The sequence below is a fragment of the Gopherus evgoodei genome, chromosome 23 (genome assembly GCF_007399415.2).
Source record: "Gopherus evgoodei ecotype Sinaloan lineage chromosome 23, rGopEvg1_v1.p, whole genome shotgun sequence".
NCBI lineage: Eukaryota > Metazoa > Chordata > Testudines > Testudinidae > Gopherus > Gopherus evgoodei.
In genome coordinates, this window is record NC_044344.1 from 13,630,889 (window position 1) to 13,656,654 (window position 25,766).

A 25,766-nucleotide genomic window follows, 5' to 3' on the forward strand; every position below is an offset into this window, starting at 1 on the left:
GAAGGGACTGTGGTATGACAGCCAGCCCCTCAATGTATGTATTTCACATCATGGCTCCTTGCCACCTGCCAAGCTGCAGAGGGAGGACGAGAGAGCCCCAAATACCTGGGACCCCGGCCTCCTGGGTGGGGATGGGCAGGAGGTGGCAAAACCCATATCCCTCCATGTTCTGTCTGTTGGGCCCAGCCTTCCTGTCCTCTTCCAGTAACATCCTCTTTCCTTCCCCTGTGGGTTTCAGGCAGTCCAAGCCACCAGCCAGGAAGCTCTCTGTATCCACACTGTCCATCCAGCCTCTCAGCCTGCCCTGGGCCGGCCTGTGGTACGACAGGGAGCACGGTCCAGACTACCTGGTGGGAGCCCAGCGGGTCAGGACGTGGGAGTGGCGAACACTGACCAGGACTTGCCCCCTAGCAGGGACAGAGCTGTCTGGAGTTGCGAGGGGAGAACTGGTGCCAAGTCTGACCCGCCAGCACCTACGGGCTGAGCGCCCCCAGCCAGGAGTGGTTAGGATGTCCCAAGGAGAAGGTAAGGTGCTGAATGTCCGGGCTGACACCTTTCATCCAGTGGGGTGCTTCCCTCCCACCCTGTCCTCTGCCACTGCCTGGGGCAGCCACCATCGCTGCCACTAGGGAAACAAACTTACAAACCCTTCAAGCAGCTATGATGCCTTTGACAAGGGGAGGTCGTTAGCCATTTGCCCATTGGGCAGGCAAAGCCAGACCCAGCTCTGGGGGCTCTTCCCTGCCAGGGGAGCTTGAGCCCAGCATTTAGAGTTTATTTTGCAAAGTGTAACAGGATAGGAACTAAATCAACTCTGGTTTGAATGTAACAAATCTGTGGGTGCATGGGGATGCAGGAGCTGTCGCGATGGAGCACTCTGTGGCCATGCTGAGCCAGTGGGAACCAACATCCTGGGCCCAACTGAGCTAACAGAGAATTGCCCCAACTACGTGGGGTGTAGGGCCTGTGACTCCCAGTGAGCAGTGCTGGCTCCCTGCCCTCCCTCTCCCATGGCACCAATAAGGTTTCTTGCCTCTCTGCCCCCATCTCCTCCTGTCCCTGGATCTCCCCTGTCTCCATGGTCACCCTCATCCTCTCACGCCCCTCCAGCTCCATCCCGCCCTGTTTCTCGTGTTGCTGCAGTGCCTAGGGACCCGGGTTGTGCTAGGTGCTGTTACGGACCCCACAGACATGGTCCCAGCCTCCACATGCTTATGACCCAGGATTTAGCCCATGCCCAACACAAACCCAACCTAGTCTCTGTTGGATGGAATAATTGGTCCCAGGGAGTCACAGGTGTTAACGTGACCATGTCCACACTGCATAACACCAAACAGTCAAACATGGGTTGGGCTTTGGTTTGAGTACAGAGACCTTGGTGGTACAGAGTACAGCGTCCTATGGCAAACACACCAGACACTTCCTGCCCATGTCTGGACTTGGTTGGTTAAGCTAAACGAGAGAGAGAGAGACAGAGAAAAGAACAAATCCTAAAGCATTTGAAGTTGCAATTGAATGGTTCTGCAAAACCAACTTAACCCAAACTCCTCTAAGTCCCTCAGTCCCGAATCCCCAGGATCTGTGCTGCTCTCCAGCTTTAAACCGACCTTGGAGGAGCCCCTTCAGTGTGCCAGTCACCTAAGGGATCCTGCTCTTCCCTAAGGCCACACCTTCAAGGCTGAGCCTCTGCCCAGCAAGTTAGACAGCCTCCTGGTCACAGACATTTAGGGTCTTCAGGGACCAGAGCCCCTCGGCAAGTGTGTGCAGTGAGGCCCCGCAGCCCTTTCAGAACAGAGCCGGCTTTGTCAGTTAGCTGGATGCAGCATTGGGATGTCCTAGGGTCAGCACAGAGCAGCAAAGGATCAGACAAGTAAGGGTGCTGCACCCAACCAAGCTGCCTTGGGACCTCTTGGCTCTGACTCTCCGTCTCTCTCTCTCCCAAGAACCCACCCAGTCACCCGACACCTTTTGGTCCATTGTCCAGCCCCTGCATGCCCTTTCTGAGTTCCCATGCTCCACCTGCCGGGGAGGAGAATCCCCGGGATAAATGTCGGTTTCTCAGTTGTTTGGGCTTCCATGGTCTTTGTGGACCCTTCACTGATATGGATCAGTTTCAGCCAGTCCTTTAACGACCCATTCTTCCCACCCCAGACAGTCACCTGGCACCCCCCACATGTTTCCTGTGCAACTTTTTAACCCTTTCACCACCACTGGGTAGCAAAGTACAGAGGGAAACTGAGGCACACCTAGGAATCATAAAAATATTACAGAACATTTCCACTTCGTCACACCCTGCTCCAGAAAGAGGATATTGGATAGAGCCTGTTATGCTTTCAGGGAAGGAAAGGGCTAGTTCTGCTGTTGAATTGCAAGTGGATCGCTGTGATTGGTGGTTGCTTTCCTGCTTTTGACAAGACAAAGTAAAGGGGGAGAAGAAAGAAGTTGGGAAAATAGAAGTTTTCGGGGTCTGAAGCAGCAGGTCAGTGTGAGACGAATGCTCTGGGCTAGCATGACAGCTGTAGCTCTGGACCCAGTCTGAGACAATATCTGCTGGGCAGGTCCCTTTTCCTGCATTAGTCCTGCTCAGGCAGGACAAAGCTGAATGAGCCGTCTCCTCCCATCCAGCTGCTGCTGTCGGGTGCAGCTGGTCTCAGGACCTGGTGAAAGGCTGGGGGAGAGAGGACAAGAGAGGATAGTGGAGGACAGAAAGGGATGCACAAGGGGAGGGCAGGCAGAGCAGGACTCCTGTGTATCAGTCTGGGATCCTCGCTAATGTGTCTCTCAGCTGTTCGTCCCCCACACTGCCCTGTCTCTCTCCCTGCAGATGGGAGAAACAAGGAGGCTTTTGAATACCATGACGTTACAATAAACACCGTGGAGAAGGCTTCGGACCTGTACACCCAGCTCGAGAAACTTGGGGCGTAAGTCGATGGTGGGGTTCATTTGCAACAACCAGACTCTGCAGTGCCGGGACAGTCTCATCCCCAGAGATGCCCTGTGGTTCTGGCTTGCGCAGCAGAAATGTCTCGAGGAGGGTGCTCTCCCTGTTCTGGCTGTGTGTGTGTTTATGGCAGAGTGTAATGGAGAGGCTGCAGTGCTGGGCATCAGGAGACCTGGGTTCTCTTCCCAGTCCTGTCCTTGACCCGCAGGGTAACCTCAGGCAAGTCACTTCCCTTCTCTACCTCACTGTTTTCCCTTCCACCCCTTGGCCTTTCATGTTACAATCTCTCTGGGCAGAGGCAGTCTTCACTGTCTGTGCAGCACCCGGCACAACCAGGCCTCTGAGCACTAATCAGCTAGTCTGTAAAGCTGTGCAGGTGCTCAGAGGCCACGGTGATGGGCCGAGCTGGCTGGGGGACAGGAAGGTGTCGATGTAAATGACCAGGCTTTTTATGGCTGTATGGGAGAGGCCTAGGGCCTCGTTCTCCTGTATTTCCTTGGCTTGTCGTGACTGGCCGCAGGGCCGTCCTTAGGCATACGCAGCACACATTGCTGCTTAGGGCACCCGAAAATTTGGGGCACCACTGGGACCAGAGGCAACAACTTCTCATCTTGCCAGGGGGTGCTCGATGCCTCTGCCTCTGCTCCAGGCCCCGCCCCTACTCCCTTCCTTCCCCGAAACCTCCACCCCGCCTCTTCCCCGAGCGCGCCCCCATCCCCATTCCTCCCCCTCCCTCCTGGAGCTCGAACGCCATGAATCAGCTGTTCGCGGCGCTCTGGAAGCGCTGGGAGGGAGGGGGAGGAGTTGGTAAGCGCGGGGCCGCCGGCAGGAGAGGCACAGGGGGAGCGGGGCAGAGGTGGGGAGCTTGGTGCTGTGGGTGCTCCAGCAGGTAAGAGCAGGTTGGCCCCTGCACACCCAGCACGCGCGACAGCCCCCTTACTAGGCAGAAGGCAGGGGCCGTATTCACAGAGCCGAATGTGCCGGCGTAGGGGCACCAGTTTAACAATACTGCGTAAGGCCCCATAAATCCTTAGGGCGGCCCTGCCCAGACCCCTGGTTTAGAACCACTGCCAGAGAGATACTGTGGCAGCATTTCCAAATCAAAATAGTTTGGGTTTCAAGAGTTTGGGCTTTTGATGCAAATCAGCATTTCCCACTGAAAACAGATGCTTTTTGCACAAAACCAGTATGTGTGGCACCTTCCTCTGAAGCCTCAAGCCAGAGGTGGGATCCAGGCCTGTGTGGACCTGATGTCTGAGCCACTGCAGCACGTCCTCCCAAGAGCAGCATTAGTATTGTATTACCATAGCGCAGGAATCCCCAGACTTTTTACCTCCCCTGCCCCCCAAGCTGTCTCTCTTCCCCCTCCCCGCTGGGGCTGGAGCCGCAGCCGGGCTGGGACCCAGGGGCCAAGGCCCACCCCGAAGCACAGCCAGGGGTGGGGCTGGGGGCCAAGGTGGGGCTGGGGCTGTGGCCTGGAGCGGAGCCAGGCCAGGAGCCAGGGACCAAGGTCAGGGTGGGGACAGAGGTGGGGCTGGAAGCAGAACTGCGGCCAGGAATCGGGGCCACAGCTGGGGGTGGGGCTGGAGCTGGGCTGGGGGCAGAGCTGGGTGTCACTTCCTCTCTGCTCCCCATGGGGGCTGGCCCAGGCCCCGCTGCACCCTCTGAACATTACTCCACTCCCCCTAGGGGGGCACACCCCACAGTTGGGGGATCACTGCCATAAAGCCTAGGAGACCCCGTCCCAGCCCAGGCCCCTGGCATGCTGAATGAAAAGACAGTCCCTGCCCCACAGAGCTGACAGTCACGGTTCGTTGTCACTGTCTGCCAGCTGTTCTGTCCAATTCTCCCTGGGGATCCCAGCAGTCCAGTTCAATCCTGGTGCTGCTGGGACACACCTAGGAGCTGGCCTGGAGCTCCCCAGTCCCACTGCGACCTGCTGCCCCAGCAGGCCAGGGTCCGGAAATGCAAGCTGCCTTGCTGGGCAGGAAGCAGGAGACAACCTCCCTTCTGGTCTCTCCCAGTGGGAAGTTTGGGATGGTTTACAAGCTGCAGGAGAAGGCCACTGGGAAGATCCAGGCAGGGAAATACTTCCGGACGCGGACACCCCAGGAACGGGAGGCAGCCTGCAGGGAGGTGGAGCTGATGAACCTGCTGCATCACCCCAGGCTGGTGCAGTGCCTTGCGGCCTTCCAGAGCCAGGCGGAGCTGGTGATGGTGATGGAATAGTGAGTGGGGCGCGCTGGGCAGGTACGGGGGGTGGGTGGGACCGGGGGTCTGATTAGAGCAGCCTCAGCCGACTCGCTCGCTGCCAGGTGCACGGCATGGGGGTGGAGGAGGCGAAGGGCACTGCTCTGTACACAGGTTTTCCTGGCTGCACCTCGACGGGGATAGCGGATATTCCACCTCCGCAGACTCCAGCCCAGCTGCCTTGGGCTCCATGTGTTCTGGGGCGCGTGTGCCGGGGGGGGACTCGCAGATGATCGATCGGAGTTGAATGAGAGGCTGAGCCTAGAAGTGGGCAGTGTCTGCTGAGCCCCCAGCCCCGCTTTTTGGCATTAGGAGTTCAGGCGGCTGCAGTGTGGGTGGTGCGAATCCAGGCTCTAGCAGAACCCCTAGCCTCTTCCTGCCTGAGACCTTCACCATCCAGAAGGGATAGCAAGGTGTGGGATTTCCAGATGGGCCAGTGCCCAGGGCTGCAGCCTCCAGCCCCTACCGGAAAAAGAGGGGTCGGGGAGGGCTGTTCACACAGGTTTCCGGATTTGACTTGGTTGGGTGTCTTTGCTCCCTGCCCCCAGGACACTGTGTCCAAGGGGCTTCTCCGTGTACCTGTTAGTTGAGTTTAGTGCCTGAGCCGAGTCCCTGGGTATCGGGGTCTGGGTGCAGGATAGAGCTGGCCCTCGGAGCGAATTCCTAGGACAGGTTGCCCCTCTGCTCCTGGCAGCGTCGCGGGCGGGGAGCTCTTTGAGAGGATTGTGGATGACGACTTCGAGCACACGGAGCCCAACAGCATTCAGTACATGAGGCAGATCCTGGAGGGGATCCAGTACGTTCATCGCCAGAGCATCGTCCACCTGGACCTCAAACCCGAGAACATCGTCTGCGTCAGCACGAGCAGCCACTGGATCAAAATCATCGACTTCGGTCTGGCACGGAGACTGGGTGAGCGAGAGGGGCCCAGCTGCAGAGCCCTGTCCTGGGATCTCCCCTCTCGCTGTCCCAGAGCTAATGCCGCCTCCATAGGGGGAGGGGCCCTGATTCAGCAAAGTGCTGCTGCACGTGCTTAATCTTAAGTATGTTCCTGAGTCCGTCCCTATTCAGCAAAGCGTGTGTTTCAGGCTGGCAGGTGGAGACTTCCCTGTGTGTCAGGAACAAGGGTGGACAGAGGTGTCCCAGGAAATAACCAGCCTGACCCTTTGCCCAAAACTGCAACCAAACCTGACACATTGAGGAGTCTCAGCTGGGCGTCCCCCTTGAAATCCCTTGGGCCTGGCTCTGGGGGCACTGAGCCCCCCCCCCATGGCGAGGGCTCGCCCAATCCGCGTTGAGCCTCGGCTTGCTTCTGTGGCTGCGGCTTTGCAGGGCACCTCCTTGGCTCTGGGTGGAAGCTGAAACCCCCAAGGAGGCTGGGGTGGGGTGTTTGGAGCCCCGGGGACTTTCCTGCAATGTTTCCTGCCCACTTTTGTAGAGCGAAGACACAGGGCAGGGCAGTGGGCTGATGCTCGGGGAACCGGGGTCTAGTCCAAGCTCTGCTGCTGGCATGGCACAGCCCCACTCTGTGCTTCGTCTTCCTGTCTGTAACGTGAGGGTGGTGACGTTGCCCTTGCAGGGGAGCTGGGGGCTTTGTTCCTGAATGTCTGCAGAGCACTGGAGACCCACACGAGCAAGGTGCCAAGTAGATTCCCCACCTCGATTGCAAATTCAGCTCCAGCTCCATTTCAGTCACATGCCACCGGGGATGCAAAGAACTGGGCTCTGCCCATGCACCTTGGCACTGGAGAGAGCCAAACCGGCTCCCAGCTCCTGCTGGGCTTAGGCGAGGGACAGTCCCTTGGGCGTAGACTGCAGTCCTCAGCTCCCTGGGCACGGTCAGAGTCAACGCGCCTTACTCTGGTGTCAGGCTGGCCCTTCAGAGCTATAGGAGCTGGAGTAGACCAGCGCTTTATCCCAGGTGACCCTGGGCCTGTTTCCCCTTCTGCCCTTTGTGGATTCAGGCTGTCTGCTCCTGGGCCAGGGCCTGTCTCCCGCTGTGCAGCACCCTGCACAGGACTCCAATATCAGGTATGGCCTCTCGGTGCTGCTCCCCTGCACCTGTGGGTAATTGCTGCTGCAGCACATTGCAATGGGGATGCCAGAGACACAGACACAGGGAGGCTGGGCTTCCCCCTTGCCGTTGCTGGGGGGAGCACAGTCTGCAGGGATGGGGATGCTGGACTGCTCCTCTCTTGCTTCTTCAGATCCAAACAGCCCCGTGAAGGTGATGCACGGCACCGCGGAGTTCATGGCCCCGGAAGTGATCGCCTTTGAGCCGGTGGGATTCACCACAGACATGTGGAGCATCGGCGTGATCTGCTACATCCTGTACGTTGCTTCCCGTTAGCAGCCTGGGGGGTGGAGGTCCCAGCTGAGCGAGTGACAGCCTCTTCTCTTGCTCCTCAGGCTGAGCGGGGACTCTCCCTTCCAGGGGAACAGTGACATGGAGACGCTGCACAACATCACGGCTGCCCAGTGGGAGTTTGACGAGGAGACCTTCTCAGAGATCTCTCAGGAGGCCAAGGACTTCATCAGCCAGCTACTGCAGAAAGACAGCCGGTAGAGCAGCTGATGCTGGGGGGAGGGAGAAGCGGTACTACCCAGAGTCTTTGGGTTGCGGGGGGCGGGGAGGGGGAAGAGCACTCAAAGAGGGGACGGGGAGCGGCACCAGGTGTGGAGCTGCACCTGGGGACTGAGAAGTTGGCCCTTCCCAACACACTTACCTCCTCCTCCAGCCCTGAGTAGGTGGTTGGGAGAGACACCCTCCATGAGGAGACAGGCCTCCCTCGGGGAGGGGCTGGGAAGGCCTTGGTGTGGATGGGAGCCCAGATGGTGAGTAGGGGCGTTTGCCAATGCCTGGGAGAATGGGTGACGCTGCATAAGAACATCAGAACGGCCAGACTGGGTCAGACCCATGGTCCATCCAGCTCAGTATCCTGTCTGCCGACAGTGGCCAGTATCAGGTGCCGCAGGAGGAATGAACAGAACAGGGAATCATCAAGAGATCCATCCCCTGTCGCCCATGCCCAGCTCCTGGCAAACAGAGGCTAGGGACACCATCCCTGCCCATCCTGGCTAATAGCCATTGATGGACCTATCCTCCATGAACTTATCTAGTACTTTTTAAAATCCTATTATAGTTTTGGCCTTCGCAACATCCCTGGCAAAGGATTCCACGGTTGTGTGAATGATAACAGTATTGGCAACCTCCAAACATCGAAGACCATGAGTCAGAACCTGAAAAATCCTGAGATTGGCACCAGCAATCATGATTTAAAAAACATATTAGAGCCATGGGTTTTAGTCTATCTTGGCTTTAACGCCCCTCTACTCCTTCGTGTGTGTGCGTGTGCATGCTCAGATGGAGACATGCTGTATTCTGGAGGGCTCAGATATATTCAAGGAGAATTAGAACAAAGCTGATGCAAGATGGCTAAGTCTTTGTTTTATTTGTATTAGCCCTAAGTGACAGTGAAAGACTTATTTCAGTAGCCTTGTAATGCTTCTATTAATGGCTAAAAATGTGGCTTATGACAAGTTGGGTAATTGACTAGGAGGACATGAGGGAGAAAAGACCATCTACTAACTCGCTAAGGCAAGAGAGAAATCAAAGGGGAGCGTGAACGAGTTTGCTCCTGTTAGAAATGAGCAGGGTGCATTGCAAACGAATGATGAATCAATCGCTGAAGTCCAGAATGACTTTTGGAAGAGTGATGGGTGAGGAACTGAAGGAACTAAGCATTTGTGAGCCAAACCAGGGCATGATAGCCTGCAAGCAGGAGGAAGAAATTGCAGAAGCACTTGGGAAAATGAGAGCACACCTGGGCCAGATGAAGTACGGGTGGATGAGCTGAAGGCACAGGGCAGCCATAGCGTATTTTACAAGTCTATTCAATGGTATTCTTAAGAAAGAGAAAATTCCAGATGAATGACATAAAATCCTTGTGCCCAGTTTTAAACCTACAGGAGGTATTATACTGTGTGCTAATTATCGCTCAGTGAAGCTGATGTCATACGCTATGAAAATATGAGAGAAGAATATTGAAAAGCATCTCTGTGGGACAGTTGAAATTTGGAAAGGTCAGCGTGGATTTACACTGGGAAGGCGTACAATTGATGCTCTATATGTCTATGAAGCCTCATGGAGAAGTTCAGAGAAAAGAGATGGTCTTTGTGGGCTTGGAGAAGGTGTACGATCATGTCACGAGAGAGTTTGATTTAGTTAGTGTCAGAGAAGTGTGCTGGAAGGAGGTGTTTGCCTTGTCCAGGCTACATGCATTGGAGTGACTATCATAACCAAAACCAAATGAGACTACAGCTGAGATTTCCAGAAAATGCTGGCCTGCACTGGGATTAGCACTGAGCCCTGCTTTGTTTGCCATTGTCTTGGATGTGATAAGTGAGACTACATGAAGGGCACCTTGGAATTTGCTATTTGCTGATGACTTAGTGATATGTGCAGAAGATTGGGAGGCCCTGCAAACCAACTTTGAACAGTGGCAACACAATTTTGAGCAGGCTGGACTTAGAGTGAACATTGGTGTCATAACTGAGAGAGGAGGACTCCCCAGAAAGGATGTTGCAGACACCTGAGAAACACAAAGCGTTCTCTGTCTGTATCACATTCTCCTAGTATTTTTCAATCAATGTTTATGTGAGTGGCCCAGATCTCTCCATACAAGAATATCTTTACAACCCCAACCACCTCTGAGTTTTCTGTAGATCAGTGCAGTGACTATATTTATAACCCCCAAATGTTATTAGTTTTTAAAATAATCAATTCAGTCACAATCAAAGTATTTAAAAAATCATTTAAAACCTTTCTTCTCTTTATATAATTTTGATAACATGTGCGTACCTGTATGCATTACCCAGTGATTGCAGTCAATTATTTAGTTTTTAATAAAATCTCATAATTGTCCCAATAGCTAAAAATAATTCACTTCAATTTTTAATTATTCTTTCCTCCCCTCCCCTCTACTCCTCCTACTGTTCTTCACCCACTTTCCAGGACCTGGGGGATAGCTGCAGGAGCTCCTCACCTGCTCTGTCACTGTCCAGGCAGGTGCTGGGGGCAAAAGTGAGCAGCAGAGGCACTGTCCTGTCCCCATTGCTCCAAGGGGTGTTGGGTCACACTGAGCTGCTAGGCTCTTTGCTCCCCTCCCCACCCTCCTTCTGGGGCAGCGAGTGGAGGGGACAGACTGTACTGGCTTCTGGTAGGGCTGAGCTTTGTGAGTAGCTGGAGCATCTCCTGGCATCTCCAGATGGGCTCTGGTCCCTCCTGGAATCTATCACTGCAGAACATCAAGAGCTGGCAACACTGGGATAAATGGAAATCCCAGAAGGCACATAGGGCTCCGTGCCCTTGGGGCCTCTGGGGAGGGCAGCGCACCTGTGGGAGCAGGAGCCAAAGAGACAAAGCCACAGGTGTTGCCACTCCCTTGCCCTTCGCCCCCCCCCCAGCTCACACCAAGACCAGAGCATTCTGCTTCCCATGCCTGGAGCCCAGGCCAGTGGGGCCTGTGAGGGTGGAGCTGTCACTGCCTTGACCTCCTCCCCGGCTGCAGAGCCTGGTGCCCACTGCAGAGATCGCTGCCCATCTCCAAAGGGCGGCTCTCCTGAGCGACGGAGCTGCACTAACCCCCCCGTGCTGTCGCCCCCAGCTGCCGGCTGCCCAGTGACCAGGCCCTGGCGCACCCCTGGCTGCGGAAGGCTGAGCAGAGTGACACAAAAGTTCTGTCCAAGGAGAGGATGAGGAGATTCCTGGCCCGCCAGAAATGGCAGGTGCGCTTGGTGCTGGGTTTTGGTGCCGGCTGGCACCTACTGGACAGGGTGTGGCCTATGCTCTGCGGGGGCCATGCGATGAGCCGGTTGGGAAAGGGACTTCAGGAGACAGCTCCCCCCCTGCCACAGAGCCAGGGCTGCCCAGGCCGCTGTCCCCTGGGGGCAGAGAGGTCTCCTGCCCTTCAGCGCTGGCGCAGGCCAGGCTGTGCTCGGGACCTGTGGGGATAGGGGAGTGATGGCTCGTTCCCAGCTGGCTGGGATTGGAACCTTCTCTGCTTCTTTCCTCTCTAGAAAACAGGCAACGCCGTGGTGGCCCTGCGGAGAATGTCCCGGCTGGCCCACAAGCTGGATGACCCCATGACCACCCCCAGTGCCCGGGAGAAGGGAGGTAATGGCCCAGCCTGTCAGAATGTATTAACACCCCTCCACACACACACACACACACACGCAATTGGCACAGGCTCCTTGTCCGCACCCCGGGGCCCTTTGACTCTTAGCCCTGCCTTCCCTGTCACATCTACTAGCTCACCCAGCTATGGCTCCTGCCTCCACGCGACCAGCAGCCTCCCCTGGCCACCCAGCCCCCCTCCCTCTCCTCCAGCCCCCAGGCTGTCCCGCCACACCCACCATGCCAGCCTCTGCCTCAAAACCCACCTGCTGCGATCCCCCAATTTCCCTACCCAGCTCACTCTCCCGCTCCACTCCTGGCTTCGTTCTTCCCACATTTGCCCTTGTGAAATGGCAACTTGGCGCTGAGAGATGGCAAAAGCTTAGTTCCCCCACGGTTCTCTGGCCACAGGCAGGCCGGCCGGCCTGGGTTTAGTTTAACTGTATGAAAGTTCTGGATGAAATACAGACCTGCAGCTGGGCAGGTTTGTGGTCCCTGATTTCTCGCGGAAGGATGGTGGCAGCTGAAAAGCTCTGTGTCCCGCCCAACACCCACTGTGTTAACAATCCCATTGTGCCTCGGGAATGTCACCGTCCTGGTGAAGCCTCATCACTGAGAGAGGTCCTCTCTGGAGCAGTCCAAGCCCATCTACTGCAGGCTTGGAGGATCAGGCTGTTGACAATGAGTCTTGGAGTGATGGGCTTTATGTTAAACGTATGCCACTTAACTGGTGAGCTGGTGTCTGCAGACCCAGCTGGAGGTCTTGCATGGCTGCATTTCCTCCTGGCACAGAGCACCACAGCAATCCAGCCTCAGTGCCTGGACCAGTTGGGCCAACCCCACATCCTTCAGTCTGTTACTAGCTAGAGCCGGGAGAAGGCATTTTAGCAGCTGTTGGGTTATCTGTCGCTCGACAGGTATCTAGTTTGATGAGCAGTCTGGAAAAACTCCAGGGCTGAGATCCATCTTGGCAAGCTCAGGCTGATGCCGTCAAGGGAAGGGGATGCTGCGGGGCTGGCTAGCTGTTCAAACTGATTTTTCCTTGACCCATTGACTTCACTGCCATCTTGCCTCAGTTTTCATGGATTCATAGGACTTTTTGTTTTATTTTAAGACCAGAAGGATCCCTGTGATCATCTAGTCAGCCCCCCTGCGTGACACAGCATAGAACTTTCTTGGACTGAGTCCCACTTAGAATCCACTAACTGCCACAGCAGATCTTTTAGAAAAGGTATCCAGTCTTAATTAAAAACCTGCAGTGATGAAGAATCCAGAACAGCCCTCGGTAAGGTTGTTCCAGGGGCTAATTCCTCTCACTGTTAGCCATGCGTGCCTTATTTCTTCTGTGCGTGTGTCTAGCTTCATCTTCCAGCATTGGATCTTGTTAGCACTTTGTCTGCTAGATTGAAGAACCCTCTCCTGTTAGAAATCTCCTCCCTAGATAGCTACCTGCACGCTGTCATCAAGTCACCCTTTAACCTTCTCTTTGATAAGGTAAATAAGAACAGAAGAATGGCCAGACTGGGTCAGACCGATGGTCCATCTAACCCAGTATCCTGTCTCTGACAGTGATCAGTGCTAAATGCCTCAAAGGGAATTAACAGAACAGGGCAATTCACTGAGTGATCCATCCCCTGTCCTCCAGTCCCAGCATCTGGCAGTCAGAGGCTAGGGACACCCAGAGCACTGTTTTGCGTCCCTGGCCGTCTTGGCTAATAGTCATTAATGGCCCTATCCTCCATGAACTTATCTCATTCTTTTTTGAACCCAGTTATGCTTTTGGCCTTCACAAAGTCCCCTGCCAATTAGTTCCCCAGGGTGACTGTCCATTGTGTGGAGAAATACTTCCTAGCCAAAAACTCAAGAGGTAATAACAAAATGTTTAAGTACATCAGAAACAGGAAGCCTGCTAAACAACCAGTGGGGCCCCTGGATGATCGAGATACAAAAGGAGCACTTAAAGACGATAAAGTCACTGTGGAGAAACTAAATGAATTCTTTGCTTCAGTCTTCATGGCTGAGGATGTTAGGGAGATTCCCAAACCTGAGCCGTCATGTAGGTGACAAATCTGAGGAATTGTCACAGACTGAAGTGTCATTAGAGGAGGTTTGGGAATTAATTGATCAACTTAACAGTAACAAGTCACCACGACCAGATGGCATTCACCCAAGAGTTCTGAAAGAACTCAAACGTGAAATTGCGAAACTATTAACTATGGTTTGTAAGCTGTCCTTTAAATCACCTTTGGTACCCAGTGACTGGAAGATAGCTAATGTAATGCCAATATTTAAAAAGGGCTCTAGAGGTGATCCTGGCAATTACAGACCAGTAAGTCTAACGCCAGCACCGGGCAAATTAGTTGAAACAATAGTAAAGAATAAAATTGTCAGACACATAGAAGAACATACCTTCTGGAAAGGTATAACAAGTGGGGTTCCGCAGGGATCTGTTTTGGGACCGGTTCTGTTCAATATCTTCATCAACAATTTAGATGTTAGCATAGAAAGTACGCTTATTAAGTTTGCGGACGATACCAAACTGGGAGGGATTGCAACTGCTTTGGAGGACAGGGTCAAAATTCAAAATGATCTGGACAAATTGGAGAAATGGTCTGAGGTAAACAGGATGAAGTTCAATAAAGATAAATGCAAAGTGCTCCACCTAGGAAGGAACAATCAGTTTCACACATACCGAATGGGAGGAGACTGTCTAGGAAGGAGTATGGCAGAAAGAGATCTAGGGGTCATAGTAGACCACAAGCTTAATATGAGTCAACAGTGTGATACTGTTGCAAAAAAAGCAAACATCATTCTGGGATGCATTAACAGGTGTGTTGTAAACAAGACACGAGAAGTCATTCTTCCGCTTTACTCTGAGCTGGTTAGGCCTCAACTGGAGTATTGTGTCCAGTTCTGGGCACCGCATTTCAAGAAAGATGTGGAGAAATTGGAGAGGGTCCAGAGAAGAGCAACAAGAATGATTAAAGGTCTTGAGAACATGACCTATGAAGGAAGGCTGAAGGAATTGGGTTTGTTTAGTTTGGAAAAGAGAAGACTGAGAGGGGACCTGATAGCAGTTTTCAGGTATCTAAAAGGGTGTCATCAGGAGGAGGGAGAAAACTTGTTCACCTTAGCCTCCAGTGATAGAACAAGAAGCAATGGGCTTAAACTGCAGCAAGGGAGATTTAGGTTGGACATTAGGAAAAAGTTCCTAACTGTCAGGGTAGTTTAACACTGGAATAAATTGCCTAGGGAGGTTGTGGGATCTCCATCTCTGGAGATATTTAAGAGTAGGTGTCACGGAGTCACCGGGCGATGCTCTGGAACTGCTCCCCACCAAGCCAGTCAGGACTTTGGGGAGCCTCCTCTCCCTTGGAGCAGACTTGTTCAGGGCAAGAAGCTTACACAGCTTCACCTCCTGGGTCTCTCCTTGGAGCATTCAGCATTCTCTGCCCCTCCGTGCGCTTCCCACAGCGAGTCCACCCCAGCGGGGTCCTGGGGAAGCCACCGTGTTCTGCACCCCCCACTTTGCAGTCAGACGTGACTCTCAGCCAGCCAGTAAAACAGAGGTTTATTCGATGACAGGAACAGGGTCTAAAACAGAGCTTGTAGGTACAGAGAACCGGACCCCTCGGCTGGGTCCATTCTGTGGGGCAGTGAGCCAGACCCCCAGGTCTGCCCTCCACCCTTGACCCCAGCCAGCTCCAGACTAACAACCCCTCCCAGCCCCTCCTCTCTGCTCAGCTCCTTTTCCGGGCCAGGAGGTCACCTGATCCCTTTGTCTCCAACACCTTCAGCTGGCACCTTTGCAGGGGAGGGGCCCAGGCCATCAGTTGCTAGGAGACAGAGTGTCAGGCATTTAGGTGCACTGGCCCTTGGCTCTGCCAGATACTTAAGAACTGCCATGGGGACACTGAGGCACCAACACAGTACTCAGAGAAAACATTAAGAACTTTCCCAGTTCGTCACAGTAGGTTAGATAAATGTCTATTAGGGATGGTCTGGACAGTATTTGGTCCTGCCATGAGGGCAGGGGACTGGGCTCGATGACCTCTTGAGGTCCCTTCCAATCCTAGAGTCTATGAGTGAGTCTATAAATTGTTGGGCAAAAGTCAGCGTGGTTTCTGTGAAGGAAAATCATGTTTTACTAATCTATTAGAGTTCTTTGAAGGGGTCAACAAACATGTGGACAAGGGGGATCCAGTGGACATAGTGTACTTAGATTTCCAGAGAGCCTTTGACAAGGTCCCTCACCAAAGGCTCTTACGTAAATTAAGTTGTCATGGGATAAAAGGGAAGGTCCTTTCATGGATTAAGAACTGATTAAAAGACAAGGAACAAAAGGTAGGAATAAATGGCAAATTTTCAGAATGGAGAGGGGTAACTAGTGGTGTTCCCAAGGGTCAGTCCTAGGACCAATCTTATTCAACTTATTCTTAAATTATCTGGAGAAAGGGGTAAACAGTGAAGTGGCAAAGTTTGCAGATGATACTAAACTGCTCAAGATACTTTAGACCATAGAAGACTGTGAAGAACTTCAAAAAGATCTCACAAAACTAGTGATTGGGCAACAAATTGGCAAATGAAATTTAATGTGGACAAATGTAAAGTAATGCACAATGGAAAAAATAACCCCAAACTATACATACAATATGACAGGGGCTAATTTAGCTACAACTAATCAGGAAAAAGATCTTGGAGCCATCGTGGATAGTTCTCTGAAGACGTTCACGCAGTGTGTAGCAGCAATAATGAAGGCAAACAGGATGGCAACTGAGGAGAGTTGGCAGTTTTTCAAAGGGACACTATTAAGGGCCCAAAAGCAAGCTATTCCACTGGGTAGGAAAGATAGAAAATGTGGCAAAAGACCAGCTTGGCTTGACCACGAGATCTTGCATGTTCTAAAAAATAAAAAGGGGTCATATAAAACTATTACAAATTACAAAGGATGAATGTAGGCAAACAACACAGGAATGCAGGGGCAAGATTAGAAAGGCAAAGGCACAAAATGAGCTCAAACGAGCCACTGAAATAAAGGGAAACAAGAAGGCTTTTTATCAATACATTAGAAGTAAGAGGAAGATCAAGGACGGAGTAGGCCCACTGCTCAGTGAGGAGGGAGAAACAGTAACAGGAAACTTGGAAATGGCAGAGATGCTTAATGACTTCTTTGTTTCGGTCTTCACTGAGAAGTCTGAAGGAATACCTAACATAGCGAATGCTAATGGAAAGGGGGCAGGTTTAGAAAATAAAATAAAAAAAGAACAAGTTAAAAGTCACTTAGAAAAGTTAGATGCCGGTAAGTGACCAGGGTGTGATAAAATGCATCCTAGAATACTCAAGGAGCTAATAGAGAAAGTATTTGAGCCTCTAGCTATTGACTTTGGAAAATTATGGGAGACAGGAGAGATTCCAGAAGACTGGAAAAGGCCAAATATAGTGCCCATCTATAGAAAGGGAAATAAAAACAACCCAGGAAACTACAGACGAGTTAGTTCAGGGGTCCCCAACGCGGTGCCCGAGGGTGCATCTAAATGCACCCGCGTCCTGGCCGGCGGTGGAGCATCTACCAAAATGCCGTCGAATTTCTGCGGCATTTCGGCAGCGATGCATCTCAGTGACACCGCTTGCTGCTGACAAGTGACATCATCGAGAGGCGTTGCTGCTGAAATGCTGCAGAAATTTGATGGTATTTTGGCGGGTGCTCCACCGCCACCATGGTCCTTCGTCTGGTGGGCGCCAGACAAAAAGGTTGGGGACCACTGAGTTAGTTTAACTTCTGTGCCAGGGAAGATAATGGAGCAAATAATTAAGGGAATCATCTACAAACCCTTGGAAGGTGGTAAGGTGATAGGAAATAACCAGCATGGATTTGTAAAGAACCAATCACGTCAAACCAATCTGATAGCTTTCTTTGATAGGATAACGAGTCTTGTGGATAAGGGAGAAGCGATGGCTGTGGTATACCTAGACTTTAGTAAGGCATTTGAGAGGGTCTTGCATGATATTCTTATCAATAAACTAGGCAAACACAACTTAGATGGGGCTACTATAAGGTGGGTGCATAACTGGCTGGATAACCATACTCAGAGAGTAGTTATGAATGGCTCCCAATCCTGCTGGAAAGGTATAACAAGTGGGGTTCCGCAGGGGTCTGTTTTGGGACAGACTCTGTTCAATATCTTCATCAACGACTTAGATATTGGCATAGAAAGTACGCTTATTAAGTTTGCAGATGATACCAAACTGGGAGGGATTGCAACTGCTTTGGATGATAGCGTCATAATTCAAAATGATCTGGACAAATTGGAGAAATGGTCTGAGGTAAACAGGATGAAGTTTAATAAAGACAAATGCAAAATGCTCCACTTAGGAGGAACAATCAGTTTCACACATACAGAATGGAAAGATACTGTCTAGGAAGGAGTATGGCAGAAAGGGATCTAGGGGTTATAGTAGACCACAAGCTAAATATGAGTCAACAGTGCAACACCGTTGCAAAAAAAGCAAACATCATTCTGGGATGCATTAACAGGTGTGTTGTAAGCAAGACACGAGAAGTCAGTCTTCAGGTCTAGTCTGCGCTGGTTAGGTCTCAGCTGGAGGATTGTGTCCAGTTCTGGGCACCACATTTCAAGAAAGATATGGAGAAATTGGAGAGGGTCCAGAGAAGAGCAACAAGAATGATTAAAGGTCTTGAGAACCTGACCTATGAAGGAAGGCTGAAAGAATTGGATTTGTTTAGTTTGGAAAAGAGAAGACTGAGAGGGGACATGATAGCAGTTTTCAGGTATCTAAAAGGGTGTCATCAGGAGGAGGGAGAAAACTTGTTCACTTTAGCCTCTAAGGATAGAACAAGAAGCAATGGGCTTAAACTGCAGCAAGGGAGATTTAGGTTGGACATTAGGGAAAAGTTCCTAACTGTCAGGGTGGTTAAACACTAGAATAAATTGCCTAGGGAGGTTGTGGAATCTCCATCTCTGGAAATATTTAAGAGTAAGTTAGATAAATGTCTATCCGGGATGGTCTAGACAGTATTTGGTCCTGCCATGAGAGCAGGGGACTGGACTCAATGATCTCTTGTGACAAAGTGGGAATGTTAATGTTTTCTTTGAATACTGAGTGGAGAGTATTGACCTGGGAAGGTTGCAGGGGAGTTTTGCTGGGACTGTCTGCACTGGGGATGGGAGACTTTCCTTGAGGGACGATACCCGAGCATGTAACATGAGAACCCAGAAGGGGGGTTGAAGGCCAGGTGACATCTTTGCCCAGGAAACTGATCAAAGGCTGGGGGAGGAGTCAGGGGAGGCTGAGTGAGAGGCTGGAGGGATTTTCAGTTTGGAGCTGGCTGGGAAAAGGGAGGGGAGCTCAGATGAGAAGGGAGCTGGCTTGGAAAAGGGAGGGGAGCCCAACAGGGCTCTGGCCTCCCTGCCCCCCGAATAATAGACCTAACTGGGGGCCCTGTTGTCTGTACCTTAAAGACCTGTCTTGGACTGTGTTCCAGCCATCTAAATAAACCTTCTGTTTTACTGGCTGGCTGAGAGGCATGATGAATCGCAGGAAGCTGGGGGTGCAGGGCCTTGTCTCCCCCACACTCCGTGACACCTCTTGAGGTCCCTTCCAGTCCTAGAATCTATGAATTAAAAAAGGGATAGAGAATAAGACAAAGAATATCTTATTGCCCTTATATAAATCCATGGTATGCCTACATCTTGAATATTGCATACAGATGTGGTCTCCTCATCTCCAAGAAGATATACTGGCATTAGAAAAGGTTCAGAGAAGGGCAACTAAAATGATTAGGGGTTTGGAACATGTCCCATATGAGGAAAGATTAAAGAGGCTAGGACTTTTCAGCTTGGAAAAAAGGATACTCAGGGGGAATGTGATAGAGGTATATAAAACCATAAGTGGTGTGGAGAAAGTGAATAAGGAAAAGTTATTTATTTGTTCCCATAATATAAGAACTAGGGGCCACCAAATGAAATGAATGGGCAGCAGGTTTAAAACAAATAAAAGGAAGTTCTTCAAACAGGGCACATTCAATCTGTGGAACTTCTTGCCTGAGCAGGTTGTGAAGGCTGGGACTATAACAGCGTTTAAAAGAGAACTAGATAAATGCATGGAGGTTAAGTCCATTAACGGCTATTAGCTGGGATGGGTAAGGAATGGTGTCCCTAGCCTCTGTTTGTCAGAGGGTGGAGATGGAGGGCAGGAGAGAGATCACTTGATCCTTACCTGTTAGATTCACTTTCTCTGGGGCACCTGGCATTGACCTGCTAAACCCAGGGTTGTGAGTTCAATCCTTGAGGGGGCCATTTAGGGAACTAGGGTAAAAAGCATCTGGGGATTTGTCCTGCTTTGAGCAGGGGGTCGGACTAGATACCTCCTGAAGTTCCTTCTAACCATGATATTCTATGACAGAATACTGGGCTGGATGGACCTTTGGTCTAACCCAGTGTGACTGTTCTTATGTTTGTGTTTAAACCTGCTGCCTGTTAACTTTGTTGGTGACCGCTGGTTCTTGTGTTCTGTGAAGGGGTAAATAACACTTCCCTATTCATTTCTCCACACCAGTCATGATTTTATAGACCTCTGTTATATCCCCCCTTAGTCATCTCTTTTCCAAACTGAAAAATCTGTCTTTTTAATCTCTCCTCATATGGAAGCTATTTCTGCCCCCTGATCATTTTGATGCCCTTCACTGTATTTTTTCATTTCAATTCTAACACCCCTTTTGAGACAGGAGGGCCATGAATGTGCATAGTGGCATTATATTTTCTATCTTCTTATTGATCCCTTTCCTAATGGTTCTTAACAGTCTGTTGGCTTTTTTTGACAGCTGCTGCACATTGAGTGGGTGTTTTCAGAGAACTCTCCATAAAGACTCCAAGCTCTCTTTTAGTGGTAACAACAGTTAAGACCCCATCATTTTATATGTAGAGTTGGGATTATGTTTTCCAATGTGCATCACTTTGCATTTATCAACGTGGAATTTAATCTCCCATTTTCTTGCCCAGTCACCCAGTTTTGTGAGATCCCTTTGTAACTCTTCACAATCTGCTTTGGACTTAACGTTCTTGAGTAGTTTTATATCATCTGCAAACTTTGCCACCTCACCCCCTTTTCCAGATCATTTATGACTAAGTGAACAGCACTGATCCCAGTACGGATCCTTGAGGGACCTAAGATCCCTCTAAGCTGCGTGACCACACGGTCACACAGCAGGCTATCAAGTGCCACACAGGCCTGCAGCCACAGGGCCTGGGTTGGAGAGGTGCCTCTTCCCTGGCCCAAGCCCCGGCCCTGGGCTGCTGTAGCAAGAGAGAGCTGGGGGGAGTCCTCTCTCCCTGCTACAGCCCTGGGGCAGCCTGCGCCCTGAACCCCTCATCCCTGGTGCCACCACGGAGCCCTTACCCCAAGCCAGAGCCCTCACCCTCTGCACCCCAACCCTCTGCCCCAGCCCTGAGCCCCCTCTCACACTCCGAACCCCTTGGCCCCACCCCCGCCACACATCATTTCCATATTGGTGCACTTACAAAATTAATTCTGCATATGGATGTAAAAAATTAGAGGGAACATTGTGGGGGACTCCCTTATTTATCTGTCTCCACTGTGAAATTTATTTTCTAGCTTTTAACCATTACTGAGCCATGAGAAGATCTTCCTTCTTATCCCATGACTACTTAAGTCTTTGGTGAGAGACTTTGTCAAAGGCTTTCTGAAAGTCCAAGTACACTATATTCACTGGATCACCCTTGTCCACATGCTTGTTGACCCCCTCAAAGAGACTGATGAGGCATGATTTCCCTTTACAAAAGCCACATTGACTCTTCCCCAACATATCATGTCCATTACCTGTCTGATAATTCTGTTCTTTAGTATAGTTTCAACCAATTTTCCTGGTACTGAAAGTCAGGCTTACTGGCCTGTAACTGCCAGGATCACCTCTGGAGCCTTTGTTAAAAATCAGCATCACATTAGCTACCCTCTAGTCATCTGGTGCAGAGGCTAAGTTAAGCAATAGGACACATACCACAGTTACTAGTTCTGCAGTTTCACCTTTAAGTTCCTTCAGAACCCCTGGGTGACACCATCTGGGCCTGGTGACGTATTACTGTTTAATTTATCTGTTTTTTCCAAAATGACACCTCAGTCTGGGCCAGTTCCTAGAAAGAATGTCTCAGGTGTGCGAATCTCCCTCATGTCCTAGATGGGGCTCCTCCAGGCTTTCACAGTAAAGCAGGTTTTCTAATCCTTTATTCATTCTCATGGTTCTTCTCTGAACCCCCTCCAATTTACCAACATCCTTCTGGAACTGGGGACACCAGAGCTGGACACACCAGTGGCGTCACGCCAGTGCCAAGTACAGAGGTAATACAGCCTTGTTCATGTTTCTCAGAATCTCATTAGACCTTTTGGCCACAGTATCACACTGGGAGCCCACATTCAACTGATTATTCACTATGACCTGTGAGTCTTTTTCAGAGTCCCTGCTTCCCAGGATACGGTCCCCTGTCCTGTAAGTATGGCCTGTGTTCTTTTTTTCGAAGAGATTTACATCTAGCTATATTGAAATGCATGTTGTTGACCTGTCCTCTTCCTTATTTACCATTCCTCCAATCTTTGTGTGACCTGCAAACTTTATCAGTGACGATTTTATCTTCTAGGACATTGATGCAAATATTAAATAGTGTAGGGCCAAGAACGAATCCCTGTGACTATGCCCTGTTCAACTGCATTTAGTGCAACCACTGCTAGAAGACTGTTAGGACTGGATGTTTGACTAATTGGTCAGATAGTGTCAAAAATGGTCAAATATTTTAAAGCGCTAATTATTAGAACAGTAACAAAGCAGAGTAAGAATTTATGGTCTCCAATAAGTGAGACTTAGGGCTGGTCTACACTACTGCTTAAGTCGATGTAACTTATGTCACTCAGGGGTGTGACAACGACACCCCCCTGAGCGATGTAACTTACATCGACTTAAAGCAGCATCCGCATGTTGGCGGGAGCCGCTCTCCTGCCCACGTAGCTTCCGCTTCTCACGGAGATGGACTTTGCCGATGGGAGAGCATGTTTTCACCAGAGCGGTGCAGCTGCATCAGAGCAAGTGCGCCAGTGTAGTGTGGCCGCATAGACTTGCCCTTTGATACTTGCACCTAATTACAAAAACCGAGACTTTTCACTCAGAAGAATGTGAAACAGTGAAATGAAGCTTTAAAAATGAAAATAATTATCAGCTGTAGTTACAAAAGAGGAGTGAAATTAAACAGAAATAGAACACCCAGAACAACTGTAAAAGACTCTTCAAGCTACTTAATGGCTGTGCATCTGTTCTCTTTCTGTTGGGGGAGGAGGGTTAGTGACTGTGAGCCCTCCCCCACTCCCTTGGGAGTTAAGTTCGACGGGTTTGTCTAGTCAGGTTGACTGTAGACTCTTTGAGGCAGGGACTGTGTATTTTTCCATATTTAATGTGCTTTGTAAACCACCATGTACATTGATGGCCCGGTGTACAAATAAAGATACACATAGAGTGTCCGCTCTAGAAGATTCCAACCAAGCAAGATGCTCAACTTTCAATTAGTTCAACTTTTTTCCCAAAAAGGTGGCATTAGTATGTATTGAAGTGGGTGGTCAAGACATTTAAGTAGGCTTGCCAACAGCTAGCACCATGATGCAATGAAAAAAGATAGGTCATCACCTTCATCGGGACATCCTTGCTGTAATATTTGACAATATTTGGCCATGGTTAATAATAGGCAGTCAAGTGACTAATCAATTGACTGGCTTGTCGAGCCGATACCGTGTCCAGTTCGGGTGTCAACAGTTCCAGAAGGATGTTGATAAAACTGGAGAGGGTTCAGAGAAGAGCCATGAGAATGATTAAGGGATTTGAAAACATGCCTGGTAGTGATAGACTCAAGGAGCTCAACCTATTTTAACAAAGAGAAGGTTCAGAGGTGGCTTGATCACAGCCCATAAGTACCTACATAGGGAACAAATATTTGGTAACAGGTTCTTCAGTCTGGCAGACAAAGCTATGACAAGAGCCAATGGCTGGAAGTTGAAACTGGCCAAATTCAGACTGGAAGAAGATGTACATTATTAACAGAGAAGGTAATTAACCACGGGAACACCTTGCCCAGGGTCGTGGTGGATTCTCCATCGATGGAGATTTTTAAACAAGGCTGGATGTTTTGTTGATTTGCTCTAGTAATTCAAACAGGAATTAATTCAGCTAGTCTGATCTCCTATATAACACAGGCCACCATTGGATTGCGCTGATCACCATGGTCCCTTCCATAGGTGCCGACTCCGTGAGTGCTTTAAAGCTGGAGCACCCACGGGGAAAAATGCCCCCCTCACTCCAGCTCACCTCCGCTCTGCCTCCGCCTCCTCCCCTGAGCGCACCACTGAATCCTGATTCTCCCCACTCCCTCCCAAGGCTTGTGTCGCAAAACAGCTGTTTCACGCGGCAAGCCTGGGAGGGAGGGGGGAGGAGGGGGAACCTGGCTTGCTTGGGGGAGGAGGCAGGGCCGGGGCGGGGATTTGGGTAGGGGTCCAATAGGGGCAGGGAGGGGCGGAGTTAGGGCGGGGACATTGGGGCAGGGGTGGAGTCAGGGCGGGGCCGGGGATGCAAGCACCCACCTGCGCAGAAAAAAGTTGGCACCTGTAGTCCCTTCTGCCCTTGAGACCCATCGGTTTGTCAGTCTTTGATCCTTGTGGACCAAGTTCATTTTGTATCTTTCTAGTTTTATAATCAATAGACTCAGATTTTGCTGCAGCCACCTGCTCTGCATATGATCCTTCATATACTAACATGTCGCTTCCCACCACCACCGTCCCCGGTCCCCAGAGCTGGGCCACAGCCAGGAAGAGGATCAGAGCTTCACCTTCCTGCCTCAGCAGATCGACCAGGGTCGCAGCTTGGAGCCACTGAAGGACCAAGTGGCAGTGGAAGGCAGCAGTACCTGCCTCCAGTGGCACATTGAAGGTAACTTCCTATGAAAGCCTCCAAGGCTGCCCACCCACTCAATGCCTGAAGTCCTTGGAATGACCTTGGAGCATGTCTCCTGGCAGGGTGCTTGCTCTCAGAGGCAGGCTCTGCAGGGCCTAAATCGCTTTTGTGCAACAGGAGAAGCCTTGTGCACGAATGGGGACTGCACATCTGTCAATACAGTATCCCCCTGCTGTCTGTAGCCTAACAGCTGTGTGCTTTGAACTCTCGCAAGCTAAGCAGTGTCAGTGCTTGGATGAGACTTTCGTGGGTATTCTAGGAAAGGGGGCGTTGATGCACTAGGTGGTTATCTTGTGCTGGATTAACACCGGGCACCATGTTGCTGAATGTGTCTGTCTCTGGTAGAGGACACAGCAGTGTGGCACTAGTTGCAGGGTGGTTAGGGACCTGAGAGGCTGTGATGTGACACCCAACTTGGAAGACCCAGTAGGGTCAGATAAACATCCCAAAATTCTGGGTGGCCCGATGGACCTTTGACCCATCACTGTGGCCTTCTTCCCTGGCAGGTTTTCCCCACCCGGAGGTGACGTGGCTCTGGAACGATGCCCCTGTCCAGGAATGTCCTCAGCTTCCCATCGACTGCGAGGAGAATGGAAGCTGCTCCCTTGCCATCGCGAGGCTCTCGGTGGAGGACACGGGGCACTGCGTGTGCAGTGCGGGAGGGGAGGTGGAATACAGTGCCAGGCTGATGGTACAGAGAGGTAGCAACACGCAGACGCTAAACGCAGAAGAGGGCCCTGAAACTGACCAGCAGTGAGAGCAGCAGGTCATAGGCTCTCTGCCCGGCATTGGCGGCATGGCCTACAGGGGCGCTCTGCTTCCAGTCCGGCTGTTTCCCTCATCCGTCGTTACGTTTAACTCCATCGCTGGGCTCCGGGAGAGAACCTTGCTGCTTTCCACTGGGCCAGGACATGGCAGGCAGCCACAGCGTGGACAAGATGGGCCCAACCCCCAGTCCCCAAACATGCAAATCCCCAGTCAATCCATTTCACTGTGCAGGGAGTCTGGCCTGGGAGAATCGAGCCCAAAGTGCCTGGACCAGCCTCTCTGCTTCCACCTCCCCTCTGCCAGTCTGGGCACTCGCGGCCCAGCCACAGGACAGCACAGGGTGGGGCAGGGCCGGCTCCAGGCCCCAGCGCACCAAGCGTGTGCTTGGTACGGCATGCCACGGGGGGCGCTCTGCCAGTCGCCGGGAGGGCGGCAGGCGGCTCCGGTGGACCGCCCACAGGCGTGCCTGCGGAGGGTCCGCTGGTCCTGCGGCTCTGGAGGAGCATCCGCAGGCATGCCTGCAGAAGGTCCACTGGAGCCGCAGGACCGGCGAGCGGCAGAGCGCTCCCTGCGGCTTGCCACCGTGCTTGGGGCGGCGAAATGGCTAGAGC

The 25,766-nt window shown here is 51.4% G+C and overlaps 1 protein-coding gene across 1 annotated transcript; it reads left to right on the forward strand.

Moving 5' to 3' along the window:
* The first annotated feature begins 445 nt into the window (after window positions 1–445).
* LOC115639077 (myosin light chain kinase, smooth muscle-like) lies at window positions 446–25,469 on the forward strand. Its single transcript, XM_030541409.1, has 10 exons — window positions 446–525; window positions 2,825–2,921; window positions 4,966–5,169; window positions 5,886–6,103; window positions 7,399–7,522; window positions 7,601–7,753; window positions 10,858–10,978; window positions 11,270–11,366; window positions 24,226–24,363; window positions 24,894–25,469. The coding sequence occupies exons 1-10, from the start codon at window positions 510–512 to the stop codon at window positions 25,142–25,144; spliced, it is 1,419 nt and encodes a 472-aa protein (XP_030397269.1). The 5' UTR covers window positions 446–509; the 3' UTR covers window positions 25,145–25,469.
* The last annotated feature ends 297 nt before the right edge of the window (window positions 25,470–25,766 follow it).